At 56.4% G+C, this 24,098-nt stretch overlaps 3 protein-coding genes across 13 annotated transcripts; 1 reads left to right on the forward strand and 2 right to left on the reverse strand.

Annotated features, from left to right (window-relative positions):
* Positions 1-250: 250 nt before the first annotated feature.
* On the reverse strand, positions 251-2,581 carry PAXX (PAXX non-homologous end joining factor). 9 transcript variants are annotated; one of them, XM_053961917.1, is made up of 7 exons: positions 2,496-2,581; positions 2,342-2,402; positions 2,175-2,209; positions 1,903-2,093; positions 1,300-1,343; positions 744-837; positions 251-629 (listed from the first exon to the last, which is right to left on the reverse strand). In XM_053961917.1, exons 1-7 carry the CDS (start codon positions 2,579-2,581, stop codon positions 607-609), a joined length of 534 nt encoding a protein of 177 aa, XP_053817892.1. In that variant the 3' UTR covers positions 251-606. The 9 variants fall into 9 exon arrangements, with proteins under 9 accessions (XP_053817892.1, XP_053817891.1, XP_053817888.1 ...); XM_053961916.1 differs by having other exon boundaries at positions 251-837; XM_053961913.1 differs by having other exon boundaries at positions 251-837; positions 1,300-1,371.
* Positions 2,555-20,200, forward strand: TMEM141 (transmembrane protein 141). Of its 3 annotated transcripts, none has more exons than XM_053961922.1 (5): positions 2,555-2,692; positions 2,797-2,863; positions 2,975-3,058; positions 3,154-3,366; positions 20,039-20,200. In XM_053961922.1, exons 1-5 carry the CDS (start codon positions 2,555-2,557, stop codon positions 20,083-20,085), a joined length of 549 nt encoding a protein of 182 aa, XP_053817897.1. In that variant the 3' UTR covers positions 20,086-20,200. The 3 variants fall into 3 exon arrangements, with proteins under 3 accessions (XP_053817897.1, XP_053817896.1, XP_053817898.1); XM_053961921.1 differs by lacking the exon at positions 20,039-20,200 and adding an exon at positions 3,998-4,314; XM_053961923.1 differs by lacking the exon at positions 20,039-20,200 and adding an exon at positions 3,998-4,314 and having other exon boundaries at positions 3,235-3,366.
* On the reverse strand, positions 5,819-17,141 carry ENTPD2 (ectonucleoside triphosphate diphosphohydrolase 2). Its single transcript, XM_053961910.1, has 9 exons — positions 16,831-17,141; positions 11,021-11,138; positions 10,379-10,529; positions 9,595-9,754; positions 9,278-9,505; positions 8,693-8,959; positions 8,381-8,500; positions 7,969-8,103; positions 5,819-6,960 (listed from the first exon to the last, which is right to left on the reverse strand). Exons 1-9 carry the CDS (start codon positions 16,939-16,941, stop codon positions 6,760-6,762), a joined length of 1,491 nt encoding a protein of 496 aa, XP_053817885.1. The 5' UTR covers positions 16,942-17,141; the 3' UTR covers positions 5,819-6,759.
* Positions 20,201-24,098: the final 3,898 nt, after the last annotated feature.

The raw sequence follows: 24,098 nt of genomic DNA on the forward strand, positions 1-24,098 counted from the left end.
AGCTTCTCCCTCACAAGGCTTTGTACTGACATCCTCATCCTCTCCCAGTGCCCAGCAAGGCAGAACCGCCCTCCCAGCTCTCCAGAGAGGTTGGCCAGGTTCTAACCACACACCCGTCAGCCCACTTGCAAAAAGCTGGCGGGGAAGGGAACTTCTCTGAGGCCCGGACGTCTGGGTTCAGCTGAAACAGGCCCAAGGCTTCCTGAGAACGGGAGAGGCAGAATGGAAAGACACACCCAGAGAGACCGGCTGGCTAAAAACACCTTTACTGGCAAGAAGCAAAGCACAGGTGATCTTTCCATTCCACGGTATCAAAGCTCCATCCAAACTCCACCAGTTCATGGTAAGTGAAGTCGGGAGCTGGTCCCTGCCAGCAGGGAAGAGCTGCAGGGGAAAACCCCACCATGCTGGTGTCCCCTCTGCTCCAACTGTTCCCCCAAAGGGGAAAGCTGAGGGGTGGCTGCCAGGTACCGCTGCCTCTGTTGTCAAGGAGCTCAGCAGGTCCGGAACAACAGGGACACCTCCTCGTGTCACAGGGGTCAGACACAGGGGTCCATAGGGCTGTCATCAAGTCACAGGACAGCACCCATCAGGAGTCCTCAAAATTCACTCCAGATGGCGCTTTCTTGCTGGAAGGAGACGGAGGAAACATCAGAGTCACGAGCCCCAAGCCCTGCTGCCCCGTAACTTCGGAGCAGAGCCCGCAGGGTGCCCAGCGAGCAGCATCCAGCCCCAGCACTGACCTTTTGAAACCTGGGTTAATGAGAGACTCCCCTGGTACCTTCCTTTTGGCTGGCAAAGCTGAGCCAGAAGCCTTACTCTTCCTGGGGCTGGGGTCTGCCTCAGTCAGGAACAGTCAGGACACAAATTACAGGTTACCTAGGAGCTCTGGCAGCCCTGCCAGTCCCTCCATGGCCAGGGGGAGCCTCCAGGAGCCCAGCCTGGCAGGACCAGCAGCCACAGAGGGCAAGAAAGGGCCAGACATGGCCTCCTCTCCCAAAAGGAGCCATGGATCCACCACAGCCTCCAGTCTGGAAGCACAGCAAAGCCTGCCCTCCTTCTGAGGCTGGCAATGCCCAGCCTTTGACCTGAGCATCCCAGACACCCTGAGAGCCACCACGCTAAGCCCTGCCCCTGCTTTGCCTGGAAGAGCACCAGGACAATGGGTGGCTGCCAGCAGCCACAGCTGAGGGCACTCAAGAGTGTCCAGGAGAGCACATGGATACAGGACCAGCAGCCTCCAGGAGGGAGAAGACAAAAGATTGCAGGAGCAGGGCAGGTGCCCCTGGCAGTGCCTACCTGGCAGGAAGAGCTGCTGACTCCGGGCAGCATTCTTCTCAGGGCTGCAGGAAGATGCTAATGTTTCCACTGCTACTGAGACAAGAGCCAGAGCCAAAGCTTGTGACAACACCCCCCAGTTCTGCATGCAGCACTTCGAGCCTCCCCAGTGAGCTCCCTCCACAGCCAAACTGAGCCCCATCCTCCTCTTAGCATTTCCATCCAGACTGCTGCTGCTCCAAAATCTTTCCAGACCCCTCAAAGAAAGATATCTGTGACCCCCACATTCAGGATGCTAGTGTGGCGCTGGCCATGAGGACAAGGGCTGTGTTTCCACACAGAGACATACCACTGTATCCTCTGGGCCCAGGCAGGATCACTTCTGCCTGCGGAGGTCTGGTGCAGACCCTGGCCAGCTTTGAGAATGGGCCAGCCCAAACAGGGAAGTGACGGGCAGCAGCTCTTCTGCCGGCCTACTGGGACCGGTGAGAAGAAACCACCTGGGGTGAAGCCCTCTCCTGCTGCGGCTGAGCTGGGGCACCTAGGGCACTTCAGGTGGGGGTGACGATCCCATGAAGGGGGCAGGAGCTGGTAGCCCTCCCCTCTTCTAAACCCACCACGGACCTTCCAGGCGCCTCTCCATGCTCTCGATGCAGCCGGCCATGCCGAAGACCAGCGCCTGCAGCTGGCTGCGCGCCTCGGCGGCGGGCAGCTGGGCGAGGGCCAGGGCCGGGCACTGCGGCTCCTCCGGCAGCCGCAGCGTGGCCGAGCCCGGGCCCAGGCTCAGCGCGGCAGCCCCGTGACCAAGGGCGGCCCTGCGGGGAACGAGGGTCAGGGGAGCGGGAGAGGGGGAGGGGGGCCCGTAGCGAGGGAGGTCGCAGGGCAGTGGCACCCACCTGAGCATCGCGCCGAGGTCCTCCGGCGGGCACCGCTGCAGAGGGAGAGGAGAAGGAGAGCGCGTCCAACACGGCCTTGCCTGGGTCCAGATCCATCCCTGCCCCGCCGGCACCCCAGGTCTCAGCCCTGGGCTCTCCCGCCGCCCCCTGTTCCCCCCGGTACATACAAAGCCGAGCGCCGGGCAGCCACCGAGCTCCCCGGCCCAGACCTCCATCGCGTCGGTCACACTGCGGGAGGAAGCAGCTCAGGCCAGGGCTGCTCGAGCCCCATCCGGCCCCGTGCCCGCCTCCCACCTGCTCCTTCTCCTGCCCCGCTCTCACTAGACGGTGCCGTCGGGTCCGCAGTAGCAGAGGAATCGGCCTGTCCTGGTTCGGAGCACATGAAAGGGCCCTGCCGGTTCCGCCATGGCCGCGGCGGGCGGAAGGGGTGGGTCCTGCCCGGGGCCGGGCCCGGCAGCCTCGCCATGGTGAACCTGGGCATACGGCGGGTGGAGGATGATGTGGCCGCCAAGCACCCGGTGCGCCCCGCGGGGGACGGGCTGGGGGGCCTGGGAGTGCGGGGGGAGCTGGGGATGAGGGGGCGCGGTGGGCCTCCGGCCCTCGCGCTGACGCCTCCCCTCAGGCACTGCAGCAGTACGCGGCCTGCCAGTCTCACGCCTTCATGAAGGGCATCGGCACCTTCCTGGCAGGTACGGGCCGGTCCGGCCACCCCGGCATCCCCCGGGCTGTCCTTGGCCGCTCCCCGGGGGCAGCGGGGACGTCCCGGCCGTGTCCGGTAACCCTGGCCCCGGTCTCGGCAGGCAGCGGGGCCGCCTTCGCGGTGCAGAAGATGGCGCGGCAGAAACTGCCGTACAGCCCGCAGTGGAGCCTGCTGTTGGCTGCGGGTAAGTGCCCAGCCCGAGCGGTACAGAGGGCTGTTTGCCACTGTTGTGGAGGCTCGTCTCTGGCTCCAGCCACCTCCCTGTGCCCCGGTCCCCAGGGCTCAGGAGGGTTCGCGGCAGCAGATGCTGTCCCCACCGTGGTGCTGCTGGCACTCCCAGGAGCATCTCGGCCGCCCCAGCTGCAGGGTCCCTCGGAAGCTACGTGGTAACCAGAGCTGAGACGCAGAAATGCTCCAACTTCTGGATTTATCTGGAGACGGGCAAGTCCCTACAAGAGCTCGCCGTGACTGGTGGGGTGTCTCAGCCCTCAGGTACAGTCATATCTTCCTACTGCTTTGCCTGAGCTTCTTGTACCTCGTTCTTCCCTGCTGCAATAGTTACTTTGCTGTTCCTGTCTTGTAATTTAGCTGGTGACCGTGTCATTGCCAAAATCTCATTATTAAGTCCCACACTGGCACCCTGTAGCCAAGGGGTGGGAGCAGGAGCACCCATGGTGGGTGGAGCTCCGTACCTGGTTTCATGCCTCCCCTGTCCCTCTGTGCACCTGGCACAGTGGGTTCCTGAGCAGGGCTGGTGATGTGGGTTGGGTGCACTTGCTGCTGCCTTCTGCCCTGCCTGTTTTGGGTATTCACAAAAGCCAGCACAAAAGGCTCATTTGCTGGAAGAGGAAGGAGAAGGTAAGGGATGGAGAGAGCAACTGAGGTTTGGAGGGATTTGCTGCCCAGTAGGGTGGGCGGAATTGGAGGGGCATCAAGACAGCCGCTGCTGGACAATTCTCATTGCTGCTCGCTGCTTTCTCCCATACATACCTTGAGCTCCCAAAGCTAGGCCAACTTGAAGAGGCTTTACGTGCTTCCCCAAGGCTCTGTGGTTCTTTGCCCATGCTTGGCAAACTCACCAGGGTAGTTGGAGGTCCAGGGAACTTGTACTTTCTTGTTGCAGAAAACCTGACTAGTGCAGAGGACAGGGACGGCGCTGCAACACTGGTGAGGAGGAACAGGTACGGTGATGTGGTGGAGTAGCCAGCAGAGCATAGCCTGCTGTCCCCATGTCCTGCTTCACCCTCTCCTGTCTGCCCAACCTGACGCTGCCCATCACACTGCCCACCATGAGGGTGCTGGGCTTGGTGACACTTCTGGAAAGCTCAGAGGAGTTGATCCTGCAAGAGAGAGAGCGTGGTGGAGGCACCTCAGGGATTGCTGCCTGACCCACGGCCTCTGCACATTGCACTGGGGGTACAATAAAAGTTCAGAGCTGAATGCACTCATTGTGGATGAGGTGAAGGGCAGAGCAGGTGGTGAATGTCAATCTGAGGCAACCTCTACAGTGAATGTTGGAGCAGAGAGCTCTGGTCCCTCTGTAGTGATGACAGTCACAGTCAGCACTTGGATTGCTCTGAGACTGCAGGTGCAGACAGGAAGTTGTGAGAGCAGAGCTGTCGCTGTGTCACCTATGTTTCCTGAGCCCAGCCAGTCCCCATGTCCCTTCCACCACAGCAGTACCTACCTGAACAGGCCTGAGCTGAGTCCCACAGCTGGGTGGCCTCTGGAATGTCCCCTTCCCCTGCAGCAGAGGTGACCATGTGCCCAGGGCCCCGCTCTGCAGTGCTCACCTGTCACTGGCTAGTCCCAGATTGCCCATCCAGATCCATAATTACTTGACAAGGTAATGGTACTGTCTCGAATCCCATGCACACAGTGGGGCATGTGGGGTTTTTCCATGTCAGACTCCAAGTCTTGACTAGGTAAATTGCTCTTGGTGGACATCCAGCTCTGATTCAGCTGCAGCTGAATTTCTTAGAAGAAGAAACCCAGCCTGAATTCTGGGAGCTGCGCAGGTTCTTAGAACAGTGTTTCAGCTTCAGGAACCAGAAGTGCCTTCTCCATGTGAGATACTAGACAGGCCCTGAATGTCACCACAGGAGGGAGTCCCTGTGCTGAGGAGATGAGCTTGGGGAGGAAGCTGGGCTTGGAGGTTCATAGCATCCTCCGAACTGGAATCACGTTTGCCCTGTGCAGAAAGATGGAGAGCAGCCAGTGGAAGAGCTGAAAGTAAAGTGCTGCAGGGAACAGGTGTGTTAAGTCAAGCATGGCATTCCAGGAGTTCAGCTGGAGCAGGGAAGGGTGTTGGGAAGCGACTAAACCCACAGAGCAGAGTTGGTGCTGCCAGCAGGAGCAAAGAGGGTGGTGAGAAACTGCAGCTCCCTGCAACCACTCCTCTCTAGTGTTTGTGGAATGTGCAGGGCAGGGAGAGGCTTCCCAAAGGATTGGAGAGCTGGGGCCAGTCCCATGCAGCTGCTGAGCACTGTGATGCATGTCCCAAGCTGCCAGTGACTGCAGCAGCAAATGTGAGCTTGCTTTGCTGCCACCTTTGAGCACCAGCGCTGGGCTCTGGCAGTGGAGGCTGCTGACAGGTTGTTTTGCTGGGGACTGTGGCAGTGAGGGACAGCTTGAGCTGCCTGCTCCTGGCTTTGGGGTGACTGCACCTCCAGCGTTGGGGAAGCACGAGCTTGGTGACTGTGGCTGACTGGAGCTCCTCCACCTCCAAGTGGGCCTGGGTCTGGAGTGAGGTTTTCAGCCCACCTTGGTCTATTTGAGGTCGTCTTCAGGCTGGTAGAGTGCACAGAGCTGTGACGGTGTCTCAGCACTGGACAGGCTGCAAGGAATGAGACGTTCGGGCATGTGGATGTGGCTGTGGGGCTCTGCCCCATGGGACAGCCAGGCTGAACTGCCTGTTGCTGATCACAAGCCACTGAGCCATAGCAGTGGTTACAAAGGTTTATTTCAGATTATTAAAAAAATTAAACAAACCCAAACCTTCTTCATGTTTGTACATCCCTGTTCTTACTCAATTGGAAATGAAGGTGCATCCTCCTAGCTGCCTGGTGTGGGGTGATGCCAGGCTCAAATCCCAGTGCAGAGCAAAGCCCCACAGTGCGGGAGCTCATCAGCTCTGTGCCAGCATGGCCATGCACCACAGAGCTGCAGGAACCAGGGTGTGCAGGAGTCTCTGGCTGTGGCAAAGACAAGTCTGGCACAGGAACCACGGAGACAGTGAAGACATCATGTCTGGTTGTTGAAGTGGGACCTGGAAGCTGCCATCTTTCCACATCTGGTTGTTGCCAAGTCCTTACCCAAAGCTGAGGCCAATGGCCAAGGAAAAGACCTTGCCTTCAGGAAGGTCAGTGGGGTTTGTACATCAGCCAGGAAGACAACGTGAGCTTTGGGTGATGCCCAGAGCTCCCCAGGAGGCAGGGCTGATGCTCCAGGGTCAGGCTAGTGAGGTTGACTATAAGGACTAGTGTAAGTAATATTCCCCGCTCATACACATACACATGAAAATTAATGAAAATTAATCCTGTTGTTGCTTGGGCTCATTGGTCCAGTTCACCTCAGCTCTGGTGGCAAAAAGATGTCTTAGCTCTGAATGTCCCATTTCCAAGCCTGCTCCAGGGTCCATCCCTGAGTAGTGCTGGGAAACATTTAAGCCCTTCTCCCACAGGGCCAGTGATCCTCTTCTGTCCTTCCTTTCCCGCAGCTTGAGGGCAAGGGGAGGGCAAAAGGACACAGCTATCCTTCTGGGATGGTGTCAGGTTTTGGAGGGGGACATTGAGCACTTGCTACATCCCAAGCATTCATACCATGGAGCCTCCAGCAGGTAGGATGGTGCTGGTCCTGCAGATATGGCTCACCCTGTTCCTGCCATCAGATTATGCTGGACTTGCTGTGCCGGAGCAGGCAGATGGCAGTCACCAGGGATGTCAGGGTAGTGACCACGAAGAGCAGGATGAGGATGACCCAGTAATTGTACAGCATGCTTTTGTGGGAGGAGGGCTTCTCTGCTGGGATCATGTTGGTGAGGTTCAGCATGTAGCCCAGGGCCCAGCCAATGGAGGTTTCTCCTGCCTGTGGAAACAGCATGGCATGGTCACCATCCAGCCAGCCCAGCTGCATGGGCCTCAGGAGACCATAGAATCATGGAATCACTGAAGTTGGAAAAGACAACTAAGATCATGGAGTCCAAACAGTAATGCCAGCACTGCCAAGGCCACCACTAAACCATGTCCCCAAGTGCCACATCCACACATGTTCTAAATCCCTCCAGGGATGGTAACTACCCCATCTGTTGGCAGCCTGTTTTAATGCCTGACCACTTTCCATGAAATAATTTTCTTAAAATGTAACTGAAACTTCCCCTGGCACAATTTGAGGCCATTTCCTTGTCTTTTGACATGTTACTTGTGAGAAGAGACCAACCCCCACCTGGCTACAACCTCCTGTCAGGGTGTTGTAGAGAGTGAGAAGGTCCTCCTTGAGCTTCCTTTTCTCCAGGATGAGTCCCCCCAGCTCTCTCAGCTGCTCCTTATAAGACTTGTGCTCCAGACCCTTCTGGGACAGCTTCAATGTCAGCCCAAGGGAGAAGAGTGTGGGGGAACCCACAGCCCCCTCGAGCTTCTGCTTGACCACAGGTCCAGCCAGCCCAGGGACAGAGCAGTCCAGACCATCCTGTGCTGAACTGGGCTCATCCCCTGGGAGTAAAACCTTGTATGCTCAGGCCAGTCCTGATCTCCTTGCACATCCCATAGCATGTGCAGACAAAAGTACCTCCTGCCCTGAGGTAACTTCCCAAAAAGCCTCAGCAAAGCATTTTTTGGGATGGCTGGTGTCTTGAGGGCCAAGGAAGGGCTGAAGGACCTGATCCCATGACCACCCAACCATCCAGCTCACATAATTTGTTTCCATCCCCTAGGATATCCCTCCAAAAACTGAGAGTTCAATCCTGCTCCTGTTCACTGAGATGTTCCTTGATTCTGCTTGGCTCTTTTTCCATGTGGGATCATCTCTCCTGCAGGGTTCTTTGGCCTAATTCCAAAGAGATCCCATGGGATGGGGATGTATTTTGGTGCTACCCACCTTCTTTTGGAAGGCAATGTTGGGGAAGGAGTGGTTGTTGAAGCTGTAGCCTTTGGTGGTGAGCAAATACACAAATGTGCTGACAGCGCAGTAATCTGGCAGCCTTTTCTCCAGCTTTGGGGCTTTCAGGAGCAGCTGGATGAGATGCACAGAGGGAAAGAGAAGAAGGGTCAAACCAGCAGTGGCCAGGCTTGTGTCTGTGGCCTGAAGCTCAGAGTGGTTACATCTGTGAGGCCAAGGCTACTCATACCCACCTGAGTCCCCTCCCAGTCCCATGTAGGGGCCATCAATTGCCTTCCTCCTGTTCCATTGGTGCCGGGAAACCCAGTGACCTCCAAGGGCTTATCTCAAAGCCGGGGTGATACCCCACATGAAGCAGCCCCCTCCTTCCCATGATGCCCAGGGAGCCCACCTTACTCCAGCTGGTGGCACAGATGGTCTCTGCAGCATCCTTCAGGTCACTGGGCAGGTGCACAGGTCTTCCCATCACGGTCTGTATGAAATCCACCGTGTAGAAGAAGGCAGAGAAGGCCTGATAGAGGGAAAGGAGCAGCTGTGAGACAGGCTACGAGTAAACTCTCTGACCATGAGCAGACACTCTGGCCAGTGTGGTGGGCACCAACAACTGCTGTTGCAGAGCTGGGAGTCTGATTTTGTTGCGACATGATGCTGGGGAGCTGCCCAGCCAGCAGCTGGGCCACCACCCTCCTCTTATGGGACTTACAATGAAGTTTCCTGAAACCTTCGGCTGGAAAACACCATCAAAGGAGCAGTGAGAGAAGGAGCAGTTGGTGAAGTCAAAGAGCTTGCTGACATGCAGAGCGCAGAGGTTCCCATTCCCAGTGCCGACCAAGGTAACAGTGGTGTTGAGGGAAAGGCTTGGCCTCTCCTTCTCTGTGCAGGGACTGTCATAGATGCTGCTCATCAATAGGCTCTTGTTGTAGCCCATAGGCCAGCAGGGATGGGAGACAGTTTCTTGGTAGCTCTCAGCCTGCCAGAGGAGGGACACATGGGGTGCATGAGCTGTGCATAGCACAACTCCCCTGGAGCTTGAGCAGCCAGACACAGAACAGTTGACAAATGTATCTCAAAATGGCTTGGGGTGTCTCGGCTCTAGCCAAGGGCTGCATCATCTAGTGGAGATACTGGGAGAAAGCCCTGGGAACGCAGGAGAGGGTTGGGGGCAAAACCCAAGTTGGCTGGTAAAGGTGTGCAGCTGGTCCAGGGTTGAGGGACAGCGTAAACACTGAGGTGAGGGGGCAACTGTGGGGTTGTGACAGCCAGCATCCACATCAAGCACACACTGTACCTGGAGAAACTTGGAGAGCAGCCTCTTGAGGACCTGGTCCCTCCCATAGCAGAGGAAGCTGTGCGTGTACACTTTGTATGCCTGGCCATACAGCTTCAACATCACTTCGTTTCTGGGGTTTTCAATTGTGTCCATGGTTTCAAAGGTGATCTGTGTGGAAGCACCTCCAAAGTCCATGGCCCCCAGGGTCTTCTTCTGAGGCTGGATCCATTCTCCGAGCCATCCACGCTGAGCCAAGTAGGACAAGAGCAGGCATAAGCGTATGATGAGCTGCCCAGCCATCACAGCCATCCCATTGGATGTCACTATCTGCCCACCTTGATGAAGTTCTCCAGAAGATAGTTTGCAGTGACCCAGCCAAAGACCCCTTCCTCTTCCCCTGAGAGGATCTTTGCTCCCCGGAAATCAAAGGGGTATGTCTTCAGCGTGGCTGCTGCAGCTCCGAGGACAGCGTCCGATGCCTGTGGGTCCGCAATGCTGTGGGCCAAGTGAGAGGGCAGAGTGACAGACCTGTGCCACAGTGCTGCAGAGCACTCCCTGTCCCAACAGCCCTTGAGGGCCAGCACTGCCATAGCAGGACCCAGAAGAGAGGTGAGCCCTAGCCTGGGTACTCATAGGCATGTCCCAAAAAAACACTAGCTAATTCCCTTTGTCTCTGCTGGAGGAGGCAGGTAGCAGGAATGAAGTGTGCTCCTCCCTGCTTGGGACAATGGAATCCATCCTGCCTGGGCTGAGTGAGGTGAGCACAACACCTCCCCCTGTGTGCTTTTTGAGGGGTGATTATTCTCACTATGTCCCATCAGGCTGGCAGTGGGTGCAAGGGATTTTCCTCCTAGCATCCAAAAAGTCTGGGTGGGTTATCCTGGTGTTGGCCCCCCCACCAGCCCCCACTAGCACTGTGCTGGCTGTGCCCTGCAGAGCATATCCTGCTCTGAAAGGCAGGACCACTTCTGCAGGGGACACAGCATGGGGCAGGTAGGTGGTGGAGAGCTTTCCCAGCAAAAGGACAGCACTTCAGCCATCCTTCACCACCTCCATACCTGCTGTGTGTGGCAAGCTGGCATGTCAGAGTGGCAAAACAGGGCCCCCCTGAGCACTCACTTGAGCAGGCGCATGCCAGCCGTGGCGCCCAGGTAAAGCGGGGTGCTCGCGTGCTTCGCCTTGGGCACATCTCTCAGGGCCTGGTTCAGGCAGTGCTCCAGGCTTGTCCCAGCTGCCAGAGGGTTCGAGCTGTAGCTGGAGATGCCAGGACCTGTGAAGAGGAAACAGCATTGCTCCCTGCTGATGAGGGGATGATGCTCAGTGGGAAGATGCCTGGTGAGCAGCTTTGCCCCTCCCAGGCTGTCCAAAAGGCAGTTTTCTGTGGGCATGGAACCATCCAGGGTCCAGCCATATCTCCCTGCCCACACCACAACCCCTGCTGGCTGACAGTCTGGGAAAGGTTGATAAATGGAGAGTGAAAAACCGACCCTGGCTCCTCACTGGGCTAGGCGGAGACCTGGATTGTTCCCTGGTGGTTCAGTACCTGCCAGGAAAATATAAACTACAAGCATGCACAGCTGCAAGCCTTGGGGGGAGTTGGGAGACGTTTTAGGAATAGAGCTGAACCCCTTAGAACATATCACTATGCTGGTAAATACAGAGGGAGGCAGCTGGGCATGGCAGGGGCACTCACACCATGCTGCCCTGCCACAGGGATACAACAGACACTGCCACCAACCCCAGACCGGGGCCAGCCCTTACCCTCCACATCACACATGCCGTGCTCGCTGACCACCCCGGTGTCATTCTCCTTGTCTGCAGGCCACTTGTAGATGAACATGGCGGTGTGGGAGGACCCAGCATCCAGCACAATGCCGTACTGCAGGGGGAAGCAGTGGGTCAGACCTGGAGGCTGAAGGTCCCCTGGCTGCTCCAGCCCTTACCAAGGGAAGGCACTGGGCTCAGTGCACAACCAGTCCACACTCCTACCCTGTCAGTGCCCAGCAGCTCCAGAGCATCATCTGGCAGAGGCAGGCTTTGCTCAGCCCAGCCGGGCACTGCTGGGCCCACACCTGCCTAAAGAGGGCATTGCCTGGCATGTCACTGGGAGTGGGATACTGGCCATTCTGGAATGCTATTTGGAACAGCACAGGGATTCTGGCTTTTTGGGTAAGGGAACCCCTTGAGTGCACCTCAGGGGGCTCTTCCCCCGCTGCAGGCTACCATCACTCCTGGCTGCCTGATGAGCTATGCTAGCTGGTCCCTGGGACTGGTGGTGGGGAGAGACACCTGAAATGGCTCCTCGGGATACTCTTGTCCAAAGAAGGGCAGCCAGGCCCCTCATTCCTCCTTCCCTTGTATGGCTTGGCTATTCTCTGGCTATAAATAACCCTGCTTCTCCTGCCAAACAAGGTTACCCAGCTCCCAGGGAGGGGACACTATACATGCTGCCTGCAGCACCCCTGGGCGTACCCCTCTGCCTGGCTCCTGCTGCCCATGGTCTCGGGATTGCCCATGCTGGCCCCCACTGTGCCCCTTCAGGGCTGTGAGTATGGGGGGAAAGCAAGGCAGGACCCAGCACCACCCCAACTGAGCATCTTTGGGGTGAAGCCATCTAAGGCTTAAACCTCCTCTGAGTCTCTGTCTGCTCCTGTCCTGCCCAGACTCAATAGAGCCAAGGGCTGGAGCAGGCAGCTCGTCTCTCTGCCCGGCTCTGGAAGCCACCCCGGCCCTGCCTGCCATGGGTGCCCCATGCTACCTCTGTCCCTATCACCTGGTTTTCACCAGCTCAGGCAACAGAAGTGTCAGGGACACCTGAGGTCCCCACTTTTAAGTAGCCTCAATTACACCGTGAATCCATGGCCCTGCACCAGTGGTACCTCCTGCTCCCTCAGGGGACCATCTCACGTGGGTGACCCTCCTAGACTTGCCCAGTGATTTGCTCATGCTCTGGGCCAAAAGCTAAAAGCCAGCAGAGAATCCCCCTCTGTGGCCAGGCTGGAGCAGTGGAGTAGCTTCAGCTCCTGACAAACACTGCAGAGAGGAGGAAAGAGGCTGACAAGTCCCCCCCAGCACCTCACCCCAGCCTCCTGGGTTGGGTGCTGGGGTGAGTGCTCCAGGTAGGCTTAGAGGGCTCTCTCTCAACACCCTCCTTGCCCAGCATGTGGCACCCCAGTCCATTCTCACCAGAGCAACCTCTGCCTTGCCTCACCTCCCTGGGGTCCTGTGGTCACCCCTGTGTTTCCGGGTGAGCAGTCAGTGACCAAGCACAGGGGAGTCTGAGGAGGGTCCAGCCCCAGGGGACCCCCTCTTTCCACCTCAGTGGTACATGTGCCCACGCACCCTGTAGTTACCATGCAGATGTCTCCGGTTTGCTCACAAGGAACCACATTACCCTAGGTATCACCTGGAGTGACACTAGCAGGAACAGGGTGACAAGGCTGTCCCCACCAGGAAAGCATCGATAGGTCACCCCCAAACCTGGGGCTGAGCAGTCAAGACCCTAGGAATAGACTCCAGCCCAGAGATGCCGTGGAGGGGCTGAAGTCCGCAGAGAGGGACAAGGTTGGAGACAGGGATATCTACATGGTGGCAAGGGCTGAGAGATGCTGGAGTATGAAACAATAAGGATGACCTGTAGTGCCAGGAATACCTGGTGTCGCCCACCAGGAGTGGGGTCAGCCTGGGAGGGGGATGCTGGGGACCCCAGACTCACCCCATGGCAGGAAGGGACATGGGCACCCTCTAGGGTGAGCAGGAGGAGGCCCACCAACCGTGTCAGGGGGAAGGCCAGTTCCCAGGGTTTCTTCCTGCCCTCAGCAGGGCTGGCTTGGCTGTGCCCCACTTCCCATCCCATGGAGAGCTGGTACCAGGATATATTCATGGGGGTACATATCTGGGGTGGAGTTGCACATGTGCACACATGTATGTGCACATGTGCATGCATATATGTGTGCATGTGGTCTACATGCTGCAGGATTGCACATGTTTGTGTGTGTGCATGGGCATACAAAGGTGTGTGCAACCTGTGGATGCAGGTATGTGGGGGTGCTTACATGTGGGTATGCACGGATGAGGTGTGCACGCACCAACGTGTGTGCACATGGGTGCACGTATCTGTGCACACATGCATTTAGGAGGGGCGTGTGCATAGGTGTGCATGGCCACACATACCATGTTGCATGCCCAGGGAAGTGCAGGCAGTGAGAGGTAGCACAGAGCCTGCACCCAGAGCAAGCCCCATGCAGAGGTGACATGTTGGGGTGACAGTGGCACCACTGGGGCAGGTTGCAGAACTGGCTGTGCTATGTAGGCACACCCTAATGCCCTTTGCTGCCAAAACCTGTGGGTCAGGGTGGGGGTATCTCCTCTTTGACCCCCAGCCCATTGCCACCGGGTGTGGAGTGGTGACTGAGGGGCATCCCGTGGGTCCCCCAGCCTTGGCGATGGCGATGGCGGCAGCAGCACTTGGCCTGGCTGAGGTAAGGTGCTGCAACACGATGTTGCTGCCTCTGCAGAGAGTGCCTGGCCAACTGCTGCCACCCCACAGCCACCCCAGCAGAAGAGGAGTCACCGCAGCCTCATGTCAGCCCGTCCTGAGGGCACAGGGTTTGGCGCCTGAGCTTGTCCCTGTGGAGAAGACGTCATTGCCTGGGAGCGGCAAGCAGGGGTGGAAATCGTGCTCATGGTGCACAAAGGCGCCGAGGCAGACATGGGCAGCCTAGTATGTTCCCAGTGATGAAGAAACATCTCCTCCAGTCCCAAGGGACTCCAGCATTCACACAGAACTCATTAATGGGGTCACCTACAGCGGTGTGCAATGGTGCCAGCCCCTGGCCCCAGATCCTGTCCCTGTCTTAGCTTCTGTCCCTGCCTAGAACCTGGGCTTGGGCATCAGAGCCACTGCATTCCCCAGAGCAGAGTGTGCTGCTGTGTGGGTCTGAGTCACAGCTGAGCCATGGGATGGGCAGGTGGGCTCCAGGGGCCCTACAGGTGGGAAGCCCCAGGAGGGAGGATAAAAGCCCACCTCGATAGTGATTTGCAGTGTAAGTGCTACCCTCAGCTCTGCCAGCTGAGCTGCCCTGCACCTGCTAACAAGCACACTGCAAATGAGGGCTGGGGAGACACAGGGATGCCCTGGCGCACTCCCATGCCAGCACCTGGCTTCCATCACCCCTCTCATCTGCCTTGGCATGTTTGTCTGCTGGCACCCAGGGCTTTGGCAGGGCCTCATGCATGTGGGACAGTCCCCAACACCAGCATCTCCTGGTGGCACAGGGATTTTTCTAACAGAACCCTCTGACCAGACCCTGGTGATGCTGCAGGCAGGGGAGACACAGAGAGGTCTCCATTGTGGCCCCACACTGGGACAGTTTTCAAGTGCTAGCCCTATCTCTGCTGCCTCCTAGGTCACCCATGGTCCCAAGGGCTCTGCCCCAATGCAACATCACTCAGGCGAGCCCCAGTCAGGGCTGCTCAGTCCTGAAGCCCCTGCAGAGGGGACACAGAAGACAGTCATGTTCCCAAAGGCCATGAGCAGTGCTTAGTTAGGGCTCCTGATCAGCGTATGGCTCTGCCCAGGGGAGGAGGCAGGTGTGGACATTGAGAATGCCCCATGTGCTGCTGCCTGGCACTGTGCCCCATGGCCATGCACAGGACTCCAGCCCCCATCCCTCCAGGCTGCCCCATGTCACATGAGAGGCTCATCCTTGGCCTCCCACAATTCTGCCTCTCTGAAGGGTGGTGAGGTCACGCAGCACCCAGGTTTGCAGTGAGTTGTGACAAGTTTCCTTCCTGCTGCAGTAGCCACAGCAGCCACAAGATGTAGAAATTGCCAGAGATACATTTGCCAAAAGATGGAAAAAAAGGGCAGTCAAGAGCAGGCAGCAGCTCAGGGCAGTCAGGCTGTGAGCTCCACTTCGGACCCATGAGGGAAGGATCAGTCCCTCAGCAGCAAGATAACTAATCCAGGGTGGTTTTAGGGCTATATTCCATGCAAAGGAGCTGGAAAGGGAAAATGTGGAGCTGTAGCTAAGTAGTGAACAGCACTATCCAGCGGCTAACATGCACTGAGTCAGCAAGGACCTCATCTTGTCCAGGCCATCAGAAGATGTGCCCAGGGTCTCCCATAGCAGGACCGACCTCTAAACCATGTAGGTATCTTTTGGGCTGAGTTAAAATAACACAAACTTCTGCATTCTCCAAACAGCACTGGGCTTTGTTTGAAAGCAACTCCTCAGCACCTTCCTGGTGCCAGCCCAATGGGAACAGGCACTGCTGGACACCGAAGCACACACCATGCTGGACCTCATAGCACTTGGCATGTCCAGGAACCCCGAGTCCCTGGGCCAGGCCTTGTGCAGAGCAGGGTCAGGACCCAGGTGGGTGTTCAGGGATGCTTGGCCCCAAGCTGCAGCAGTGCCTGCAGACTAGAAGGTGCTACCACTCAGAGGGAGAAAAAGCACCAAAAAAAGCACAAGAGAAAAGTTTCTGGGAATTAATTTGGTTTAAAACCAAAAGTCCATCTTGGAACCAGGAAGAAGATAGGCTTTCCAGGCTGATCCAAGTGCTACTTGGGGGTCTTGGTACCGATCTAATTCCTCCATGTTTCAAAAGATAAAATACACTTTGAAACCAGCTCAGGGCACTGCCCAAGGTGCCCCAGCATGTAGTAACAGGTGGCCAAGAAAGGTGTCACAGAGAAGGAGTTAAAAATTGGAAATTATACTAAGAGCAAAAAGGGTCATCTTGGCTAAGCCAGCTTGCCTTCTCATTCTAGTCTTCATTACATCTGACAAACCCAGAGAGAAGGCAGCAGCACATCTGGCATGCAGGCTGGCTCAGAAAGTTTCCAAGTAAATTGCTTGGGATGAGAAAAAGGGGGTTTTAGATGAAATATTTTTCAGGACAAGAGCCTGGGACTATTTTAAAAACAAAAGACTTGTCCTGCAAAGGGAGTACTTGGCCAAGAAGAAATTGTTCGGGAACCTCTTTCATTATCCGAATTTACAACGAAAAAGGGAAAAAAAAAAAAAAAAAAAAAGCAGCTTGTATTCAAAGGAAAGTGCATTTGTCACCCAGCAGCACTGGCTCAGGCAATGCAGCAGAGCCTGGGGAGATGCTGGGGTGCGCAGGGAAGCCCTGGCCCAGGCAGAGCAGCAGCAGATGCTGACTCGGCTGCTCTGACCTGGGGGGCCGCTGTCTTTCAGTGTCTCCAACAGATTCCCCTCCCAAAGATCACGTCTTAAAGCACACGGGATGGACGGCCGAGGGTCCCGCAGCCGGGGGGTCCCGCAGCGGAGATGCCACGGGTCTCGCTACTCCGTTCCTGCGCACCCGGCGGGGGCTGTTCCCTGCGGCCCTCCCCGTAGATGAGGGACCCCTCAGCCCCGGCGCCTCTCGTGACGCTGGGGATGCTCCGATGCCGGCGTCTCTCCCGCACCAGTATTCCCGCGCACCGGGAATGCCGTACACCGACGTGCCCACGGCGGCTCTCCCAGCTCCCGGCAGCCCAGCACCTCCCGGTGCCCGCCGCCACTCCGCGCCTGGTCCCCCCGCGCCGCCCCGCTCACCTTGAAGCCCGGCGGGCCCCGTGTATCCCCAGAGCCGAGGAGGAGGACGAGGATGCCCAGTAGGCAGCCGAGTGCGAGGAGCAAGAGCAGGGCGGCCAGGCGGCGGGCCATGGCGGAGCCGGGCAGGTGAGCGGCTCGGCAGCTGCGGCTCCTGCCGTTCCTCCTCCCCCGCCTCCTCCTCGCCCGCCTCTCCCGGCTGAGTCACCGCCGCCTCGGCCCACCCGGGCGGGACACCGGGCTCCGTGGCACTGCGCGGGGCGGCCCGGGCTGCGAGTCCTGCGGCTGCCCCGGACCCGCGCTCAGATGCTCCTGCCCCCTCCACTCCGGGACCAGACCGATCTACCTCCCCCAGGCACGGTTCTTTTGCCCAGGATCAGCCCCGCCCCGGCCCCAGAATCAGCTTTGTCCCTCGAGCATCACCGTTACTGGGAGGGCTCAGCCCAATCCTGTCCCTCCTCCCTGGGCACAACCTGTGTCCTTGGGATCAGCCCCATCTACCCCTCCGGGCATGGTCCTTGACTCCAGGCTCAACCCCATCTTGCCCCCTCCCTGAGACTTAGCCCTTAGATGGGTTCAGTGGGACGTGGGAGCATCCTGAGATACAGAAAAGCTCAAAGAACCTCTTATCTACAATGATTAACAGCTGTGGCTGTGCTTTTAATCATCCCAAGAACTTCGTGACAGCCCTGAGGAGGCCAAATATATATTGAGGCTGTTTTCAATATGGTCACAAGTGAGTAATGTGATGCATTTGCATAGGGAGCAGCGAGCCAAAGGAGGTTTGGTTCCTTCCTCTGAGAAGGACATTTGCAGCTTGCTTACAACAGTGAACAAAATAATACACAAGTGAACAAAATAATAAACAAGGAGAGAAGGCTGGAGATCAGGGCTCCTAGAGCAGCTGGGTTGCAGGCTGAGGGTCACAACCTCACAGTGAGGGTGTGAGCTGAGGCTCCTCACGCCTGCCTCACTCCTCAACACTTTATTGAAGCAAGGAACTTTCCTGCCGCTCACAGCTGACCCATGCACAGCACACACTGCAGCATTGCATCTTCTGCAGAGCTCCCTGCCCGTCACTGTGGTATTGGGGCGCTGAGGTGCTCATGGGGCTAAGCCCTTCCCCAGGGCTTGTGGTGCAGGAGCCCCCAGCCCTGATGCGCCACTCTATTGCGCAGGTTCTGCAGCTGGAGGTCCCACAGGGGATGGGCTCCAGTGCTGTCCCCACCTTCACCCTGGCAGTGCCCATTACTGTGGAGCAGGGCTTCTCTGCAGGACTGCCGTGTTCAATCTGTGAGTCTGTTTTCAGGGGCTTACCTCCTCACTTCAATTCATTAAGCACTTAACCCTGGAAAATCCGTGTTAATCTGTTCCAAGACATTAATATATTAATTTATGTGAAAAAATTATTTCCTTTTGCTGCTGATTATGCCACAGGAAACCACAGTCCTGTCCCTGAGGCTCAGCACAGCATCATTTCCGCTGCCTTTCTGCCTTCCCAGGCTGCATCTTCTCAAGTTTCTATGGGAAAAATACCTGCCTATTATTGACTCTTCATGCTGCCCATCTCACCTTCTGAGGCAGTCATCTGCCATCCTTCACAGTGCAACTGCACCAGGGATTATCATAGAGAGATCTTTTCTGGATTGCACTTAATCCCTTTCTCAAACCTCCTGCTTCACCTTTAGATGGACAAGTAATGAGGTCTTCAAAGACTAAAAAGGAACAAAAAAAATCTCTTTTCTGGATGGTAGGGAGCAGAAACAGGGTTGGAGGAGCCCTGTGGGCGTAGGGATGGTCCCCCTGCTCCTCATTCTTCTTTTTGTTATGGGGACTTCGGAGCAAGTTCCTATATGTCAGGTGGTCCTTGATGTGGTGGCACCTTTCCTGGGAGATGTGAGTGTCCTCCGTACCTTGGTCTTGCGCAGACTTGGCCATCCTATTCCCAGGCTGTTCATGTGTGGCTTTGAAATGGGAGCTGACATCCCTTTCCTCCCCAGGGTGGGCTGCTCCTCCTCTTCATGGGGTCACTTTTGCTACCCTCTTTCCAGCCCCAAGGGGGTAGGGGCTGAGGTCTGAGGTCTGAGGGAGCCTGTGCCAAGCCCTGGACAATCACTGGTGTCCCAGGATACTCAAAGCTTCCAGTGCAAACAGGAAGGCACCAAAACTTGGACATGCTGGGGTGGAAATACTCCCATTCCCAGGGGAATATCAGCCAGGCAAACACATGTATAGCCAGAGAAAATACCCAAATACCCCATGACAGTACGGGGTATTCAGGCGGAGAGCACCCCAACATAGCTGTCTGAGCTCAGCCCAGCCAGGGTCAGGGACCGCCAGCTGTTGCCCCAATAAGGGGGATGGGTGGGGTGGAGAGGGGCTCATGTCAGTTTTCCTTTCCCATGTAGCCCTGTCAAGGCACCACAGGCTGGAGAGCAGGGCACCAAGGGTGGCAGTGCCTCTGCCCGTGGTGTGTGGGCAGCCCCAGCCACTGACAGGGAACCCAGCCATGTCCCTGGGGAGGAGCAGGTATCTGCGATGAGGAGGCTGCCCCAGGTGGGCAGTGCCTGAGCTCCAGGCACAAGAAAGTTCAGTGTGAAAAAGCAAATGAGGGGCAGGGAAGGCTTTCTCTACCATGGAAGATGAAGTAGCAACTTGCTCCAATGGCAGGAGGTGAGAGCAGCCTTGTTTGTTTGAGGAAACAGGAATGTGGATTTTGGGCACCATCAAAGAAAGGCAAGAACAGATGACACCTCTGCAGGATTCAGGTTGTGAAGCATACAATCTGCCCAAATGAACAGGTTCAATGAACAAGCAGCTGTGTGGAGAGCCAGCCCAGCACAGCCGGGTTGCCCTGCCACACTACTACTCTGCCGCCTTTCTACCTGTCACACTGTCACCTATCTGCCTGCCACCCTGCTTGCCATCTATCTGCCTGCCAGTGTCTCACCTCTGTCACCTCTGTTGATCTCCACAGCGCTGCTCTCCATACTTTCATCCTGCCTTGACCATTCCCAGGGACAGAGGTACGCCGTGAATTTTTAGGGAACTGCTTTGATAGTGGGAGGGACAGATCCCCTCAGCATAACCAGATATGAAAATGGCATTGAAACCTGAAATAACCAGACAATCCACTAAGTGCAGGAGCAGGGTTTGCTGTGGGGCAGCAATAAGTTCCCCACAATTTAATGCCAATTTTTTGTGATTACAGCCTGTGTCACCACCATGATGGGGCCACAGCAGCAAGGGACCAAGTGAACCTGCCTGATCTCACAGGAGTGATCTCTCAGGAGCCCCAACTCCCTACTGTACTGGTGTCTTTGGATCACCCCATACCTGGATAAACAGATGCGGCACCAGCATGCCTGAGGCACCTGAAGACTCTTGTCTGTATTTCTACATCCCCTGCAGCTAGTGTGGACATGGGCTTCAGCTCAGTGACTCAGGGAGACACGGCCTTCCTCCAAGGAGAGGCACAGGCACAGACTCCCGGGAAAGACAGGGCATGCTGGCACCCATCCCAGTTGGGCAGAAAAGCTTGTTCCTACCGTGGAGCAGGGGAAACAATCCCTGGGGGCAGAGTGGAATGTGAGTACACAGAAGAGGTGGAGAGTGCATTAAGTCACCCAGCAGTGCAGGGGACCTCCACTTCTCCAGACAAAGGAGAGAGGTTTTCTAATCTATCTCTTCCAACAAAAGGCTCGGAGGTGGGGCCAGCTGGGTGAGGGTTGCAGGGTTGAATGGGGATCAAAGGAGACACTGGAGCAGGAGAAGTGACTCGCTGGTGGCTCTGAGAGGTGGGGCTTGCTGTTTGTGGGACTCAGGGCTTCTCAATGGCTTTGTAAAACATGGATAACCACATCTGGGAGCACTGGTGGGCGGCCCTGCAGCTTCACATGTGGTTGGGTAATAACAGGAAGAACACAATGAGCCTGTAGACACTGCAACAGGCTGCGGTCCAAAGGGAGGGGTTAGGGACAGGGTTCTCTGCTCCCATCTGCAAGCTCCTCAGCCATCTGCAAGTGCAGGGGGCCATTCGATCCAGAAACATTCAACAGCTTTGGGATTGGTCCAGCGCAGGCCATCCCTGAGCAATGCACAAACAATCCCACAACAGACTCCAGAGCTGCTGCAGTACAACATTGGTTTCAGCCCTGGCAGAAGCCCTGGGGGTCCTGACCTGCTCCTGAGGGAGCACTGGAAGCCCGTGGGGTTCCTCTGCAGAGGCACTGTCCTGGTTTAGGGCAAATTTGGGAGAAGACCTCCAAAAGGGGCTCCCCCCAGAAAGCCAACCCACACGGCCCCTCCCCCCAACCGGTTCGGGGAAAATTTCCTCGGAGAGAAGTGGAAAAAACCAGTTTATTTAACAGGCAAAGCACTCCCCAGCACAAGAAATGAACAATACCAGATGACAAAACTTATTCGGTGCTCTGAAGAGATGACAAATTCAGAAAGCCTCTCCTGTGGCTGGTCGCTCTGTTCTCAGTCCCTCCGGCACTGGGAAAGGTTGCTGCCCAGAGTAGGTCACAAAGTGAAAGCTCTCGCTGCTCCCCAGGTCCCGGTCCGGAGCGGCTTCGAACAGTTCCAAGAAAAGGGAAAGAAAAAGCAACAGTCCAGGGAAAACTTCTCTGCCTCAGCTGGCTAAACTAACTAAAAAGCAAAGAAGCACTCTGTTCTGCTCCGTCCGTGCCCAGACAGCACAGTCCAGTGCAGAATGTGGAGGAGTGTTGCTTTTAGAGGAGTGAGTGCAGCCTCTGATAACAAACTCTGTGCTTCGTCTTCTCCCTGCCTTTGCTCTCAGAACCAGTCTTGAAGGCACAGAATAGAATATCCAGCATAAACAGAACAGATGACTGGGATACAAGTATCATAAAGTCACTCTAGGACAGGCACTCAGACCAAGAACCATCAGGCACAGAAAGGGACTGGCTGGAGGGCAGCCTGTAGCAACCAGAAAGACATTTGGAACAGCATGAGGCTGCAAAGGTGTTCCCAGAAGGAGCACAGCCCCCATCTGCCTCTGAAGCACAGACCAAGGAATAAGGGCAGGGACTTGCTCCTTTGGTCTCAGGTTGGGTTGAAGCTGCTCACCCATCCACAGGCTGTGGTCCATGGGAGAAATTTACCAGCCCTGTTCTCAATCCAGACTCCAATCCCACTCCCATTCGCAATCTCAGCTCTGCCTGGGAGCTGCACTGGAGGCACAGCCAGAGGGAGGAGTGGGAACCTGCTCTCAGTCCTCAGGACTCTGTGACTGCAGTCAGGACCTGGAGGGATGTATCCTGGGACTCAGCTGAGGCATCAGGTGTATTTCTTGGCTAGTGCAGACTAATGCAAGCCACTGTGCAAGCCCAGAGATGCCTCTTCCTCAGGGACCTCCAGGCAGGATGAGTCCTGCACCAACCAAAGGACTTGGATTTCTGGGCTTCCCCAGCTGCTGGGGCTGACTCCCCAGTATCTCGTTGCCTTGCATGGAGGAATCACAATACTGTGTGGGGTATCAGGAAATCTCCCAGATGCCTCTCCTCCTGTTGGGTCTCTCCTGCATTCCAGCAGAGATGTGTGAACCTGGACCCAGAAAGATGTTTTTGCTCAGGGTGCATTTATCCACATCTCCACCTGTACGAAGTTGGAGTCAGACAGGACTGGAATGGAAGCAAAGGTCTGTCAGGAATTTCTGGGGATGCCCACACCAGTCCCAGCACTAAGGCCAAAGCACACACATGTGAGGTATTCTGGGGTGTTTTTGAGTCTGTGAAGATGCAATTTTTGGCCAGTGAAGATGCAAATCCAACCAGTGTTTACACTAGTAGAGTAAAAAAATAAGGGAATGCAACAATCTCCCTCAGTCAGGAGTGAGCTCCTGACTGAGTGCAGCTCCTGCTGAGCCTCTGCACCCTGTTAGTGGGAGCCTACGGATGTGTTCCAGCCTTGGCTCCAAGCCCAGATCTTGTCCTCTTAGAGACATTGAAGGTCTGGAAGGATCTTGGCGTATCCAAGGCTATAATCCCCCTCCTGGCAAGGATCCTTGCCTGGAAGGAAAATCAAACCCAAGTACAAATCTCTATTCTTGCCTCACTTTCTAAACGCTTTTTTGTCTCCTGTTTTCCAGGACAGTGTCTGTGTGATGCAAGCCCTGAGGGGGTCCATGAGCAGGGATCCCTGTTGTCCTGGCATTGAATCAGCCAGGAAGTAAGTAGCTTTTCCAGAAAAGCCCCATTGGTTTCTCCTGGTTGTTTTGCTTGGAGCGCTCTCCTGCCAGGACAGAGGGTTGGGAAGTATCAAGGCGCATGGCAGCCCCTCAGGCTGACAGCCCTGTTCCCACAGCCCTGGCACAACAACTGATGAACTCTCTCCCCAAGCTTGTGACATGAGCCTGTGGATGCGGGCACAGGAGAGCACACCTGCCAGCAGAACATCCCTCCCCTACGCTGTGGCCCCAGGGCAGGGGTGTCCTTGGCACATGGAGGCCCAGGATCATAGTCACATCCTGTTGGCTCCATGCAGCCACTGCAAGCTCACCTGTCCCTAAGCCTGTTAGGACAGGTTGGGTGAACATGAGCGAAGCATATGACATGAAGGAAGGGAGCACCACACGCAGATCCTCCTGGGCAGCCTTGTGGCAAGGGGCTGATCCCCATCCTCAGTGTGAGGGAGGGGACAGTGGTGGGGCGGGGACAGAGCTGGCAGGATGGAGGGGAATATTATCTTCTGCTTGGAAAAAAGCAGGGAACTGCTTGTCACTTTTCTTAAACTGGCCAACACTACCCACAGGCTCCAACTCCAAGTGACAAACCATGTTTTGAACAATCTCAGCTCATCCCCACAAGCAACATGTCATGGCCATGGTGAGCAGCTGGGCCATGCAGAGGCTGAGCCCTTGCCTGGCTTTCAGAGCAACAGACTCACTGAAGCAGCTCATGGCCATCACCACAGCCCCATGGAGACCCACAGCAAGAATGGGCTCCCTGGGGGAAGCTGAGACACCCAGGCTGTCCCTGCTGAGCCCCACCAAAGCATCAGGGGGCTCTGACTGAACAGGGTGCTGTTGGGGGCAGCTGAGGGGCCATTCTGCCAACCCTGCTACTCATCACCCAGAAGCCTGAAGTGAACAGGGCCTTGGGATGCTGCAAAGGTCCCCATAATTAACAAGATGATAGGAAGTAGGGCATGGGGAAGTAGGTCACGTGGGGGTATCTTCTCTTCCTGGGGTGGGTACAAGCACTATTCTCCACTGTCCCCCAAAACCCACATCCTTTCTGACATGAAGT

Source organism: Vidua chalybeata, chromosome 21, assembly GCF_026979565.1.
Source record: "Vidua chalybeata isolate OUT-0048 chromosome 21, bVidCha1 merged haplotype, whole genome shotgun sequence".
NCBI lineage: Eukaryota > Metazoa > Chordata > Aves > Passeriformes > Viduidae > Vidua > Vidua chalybeata.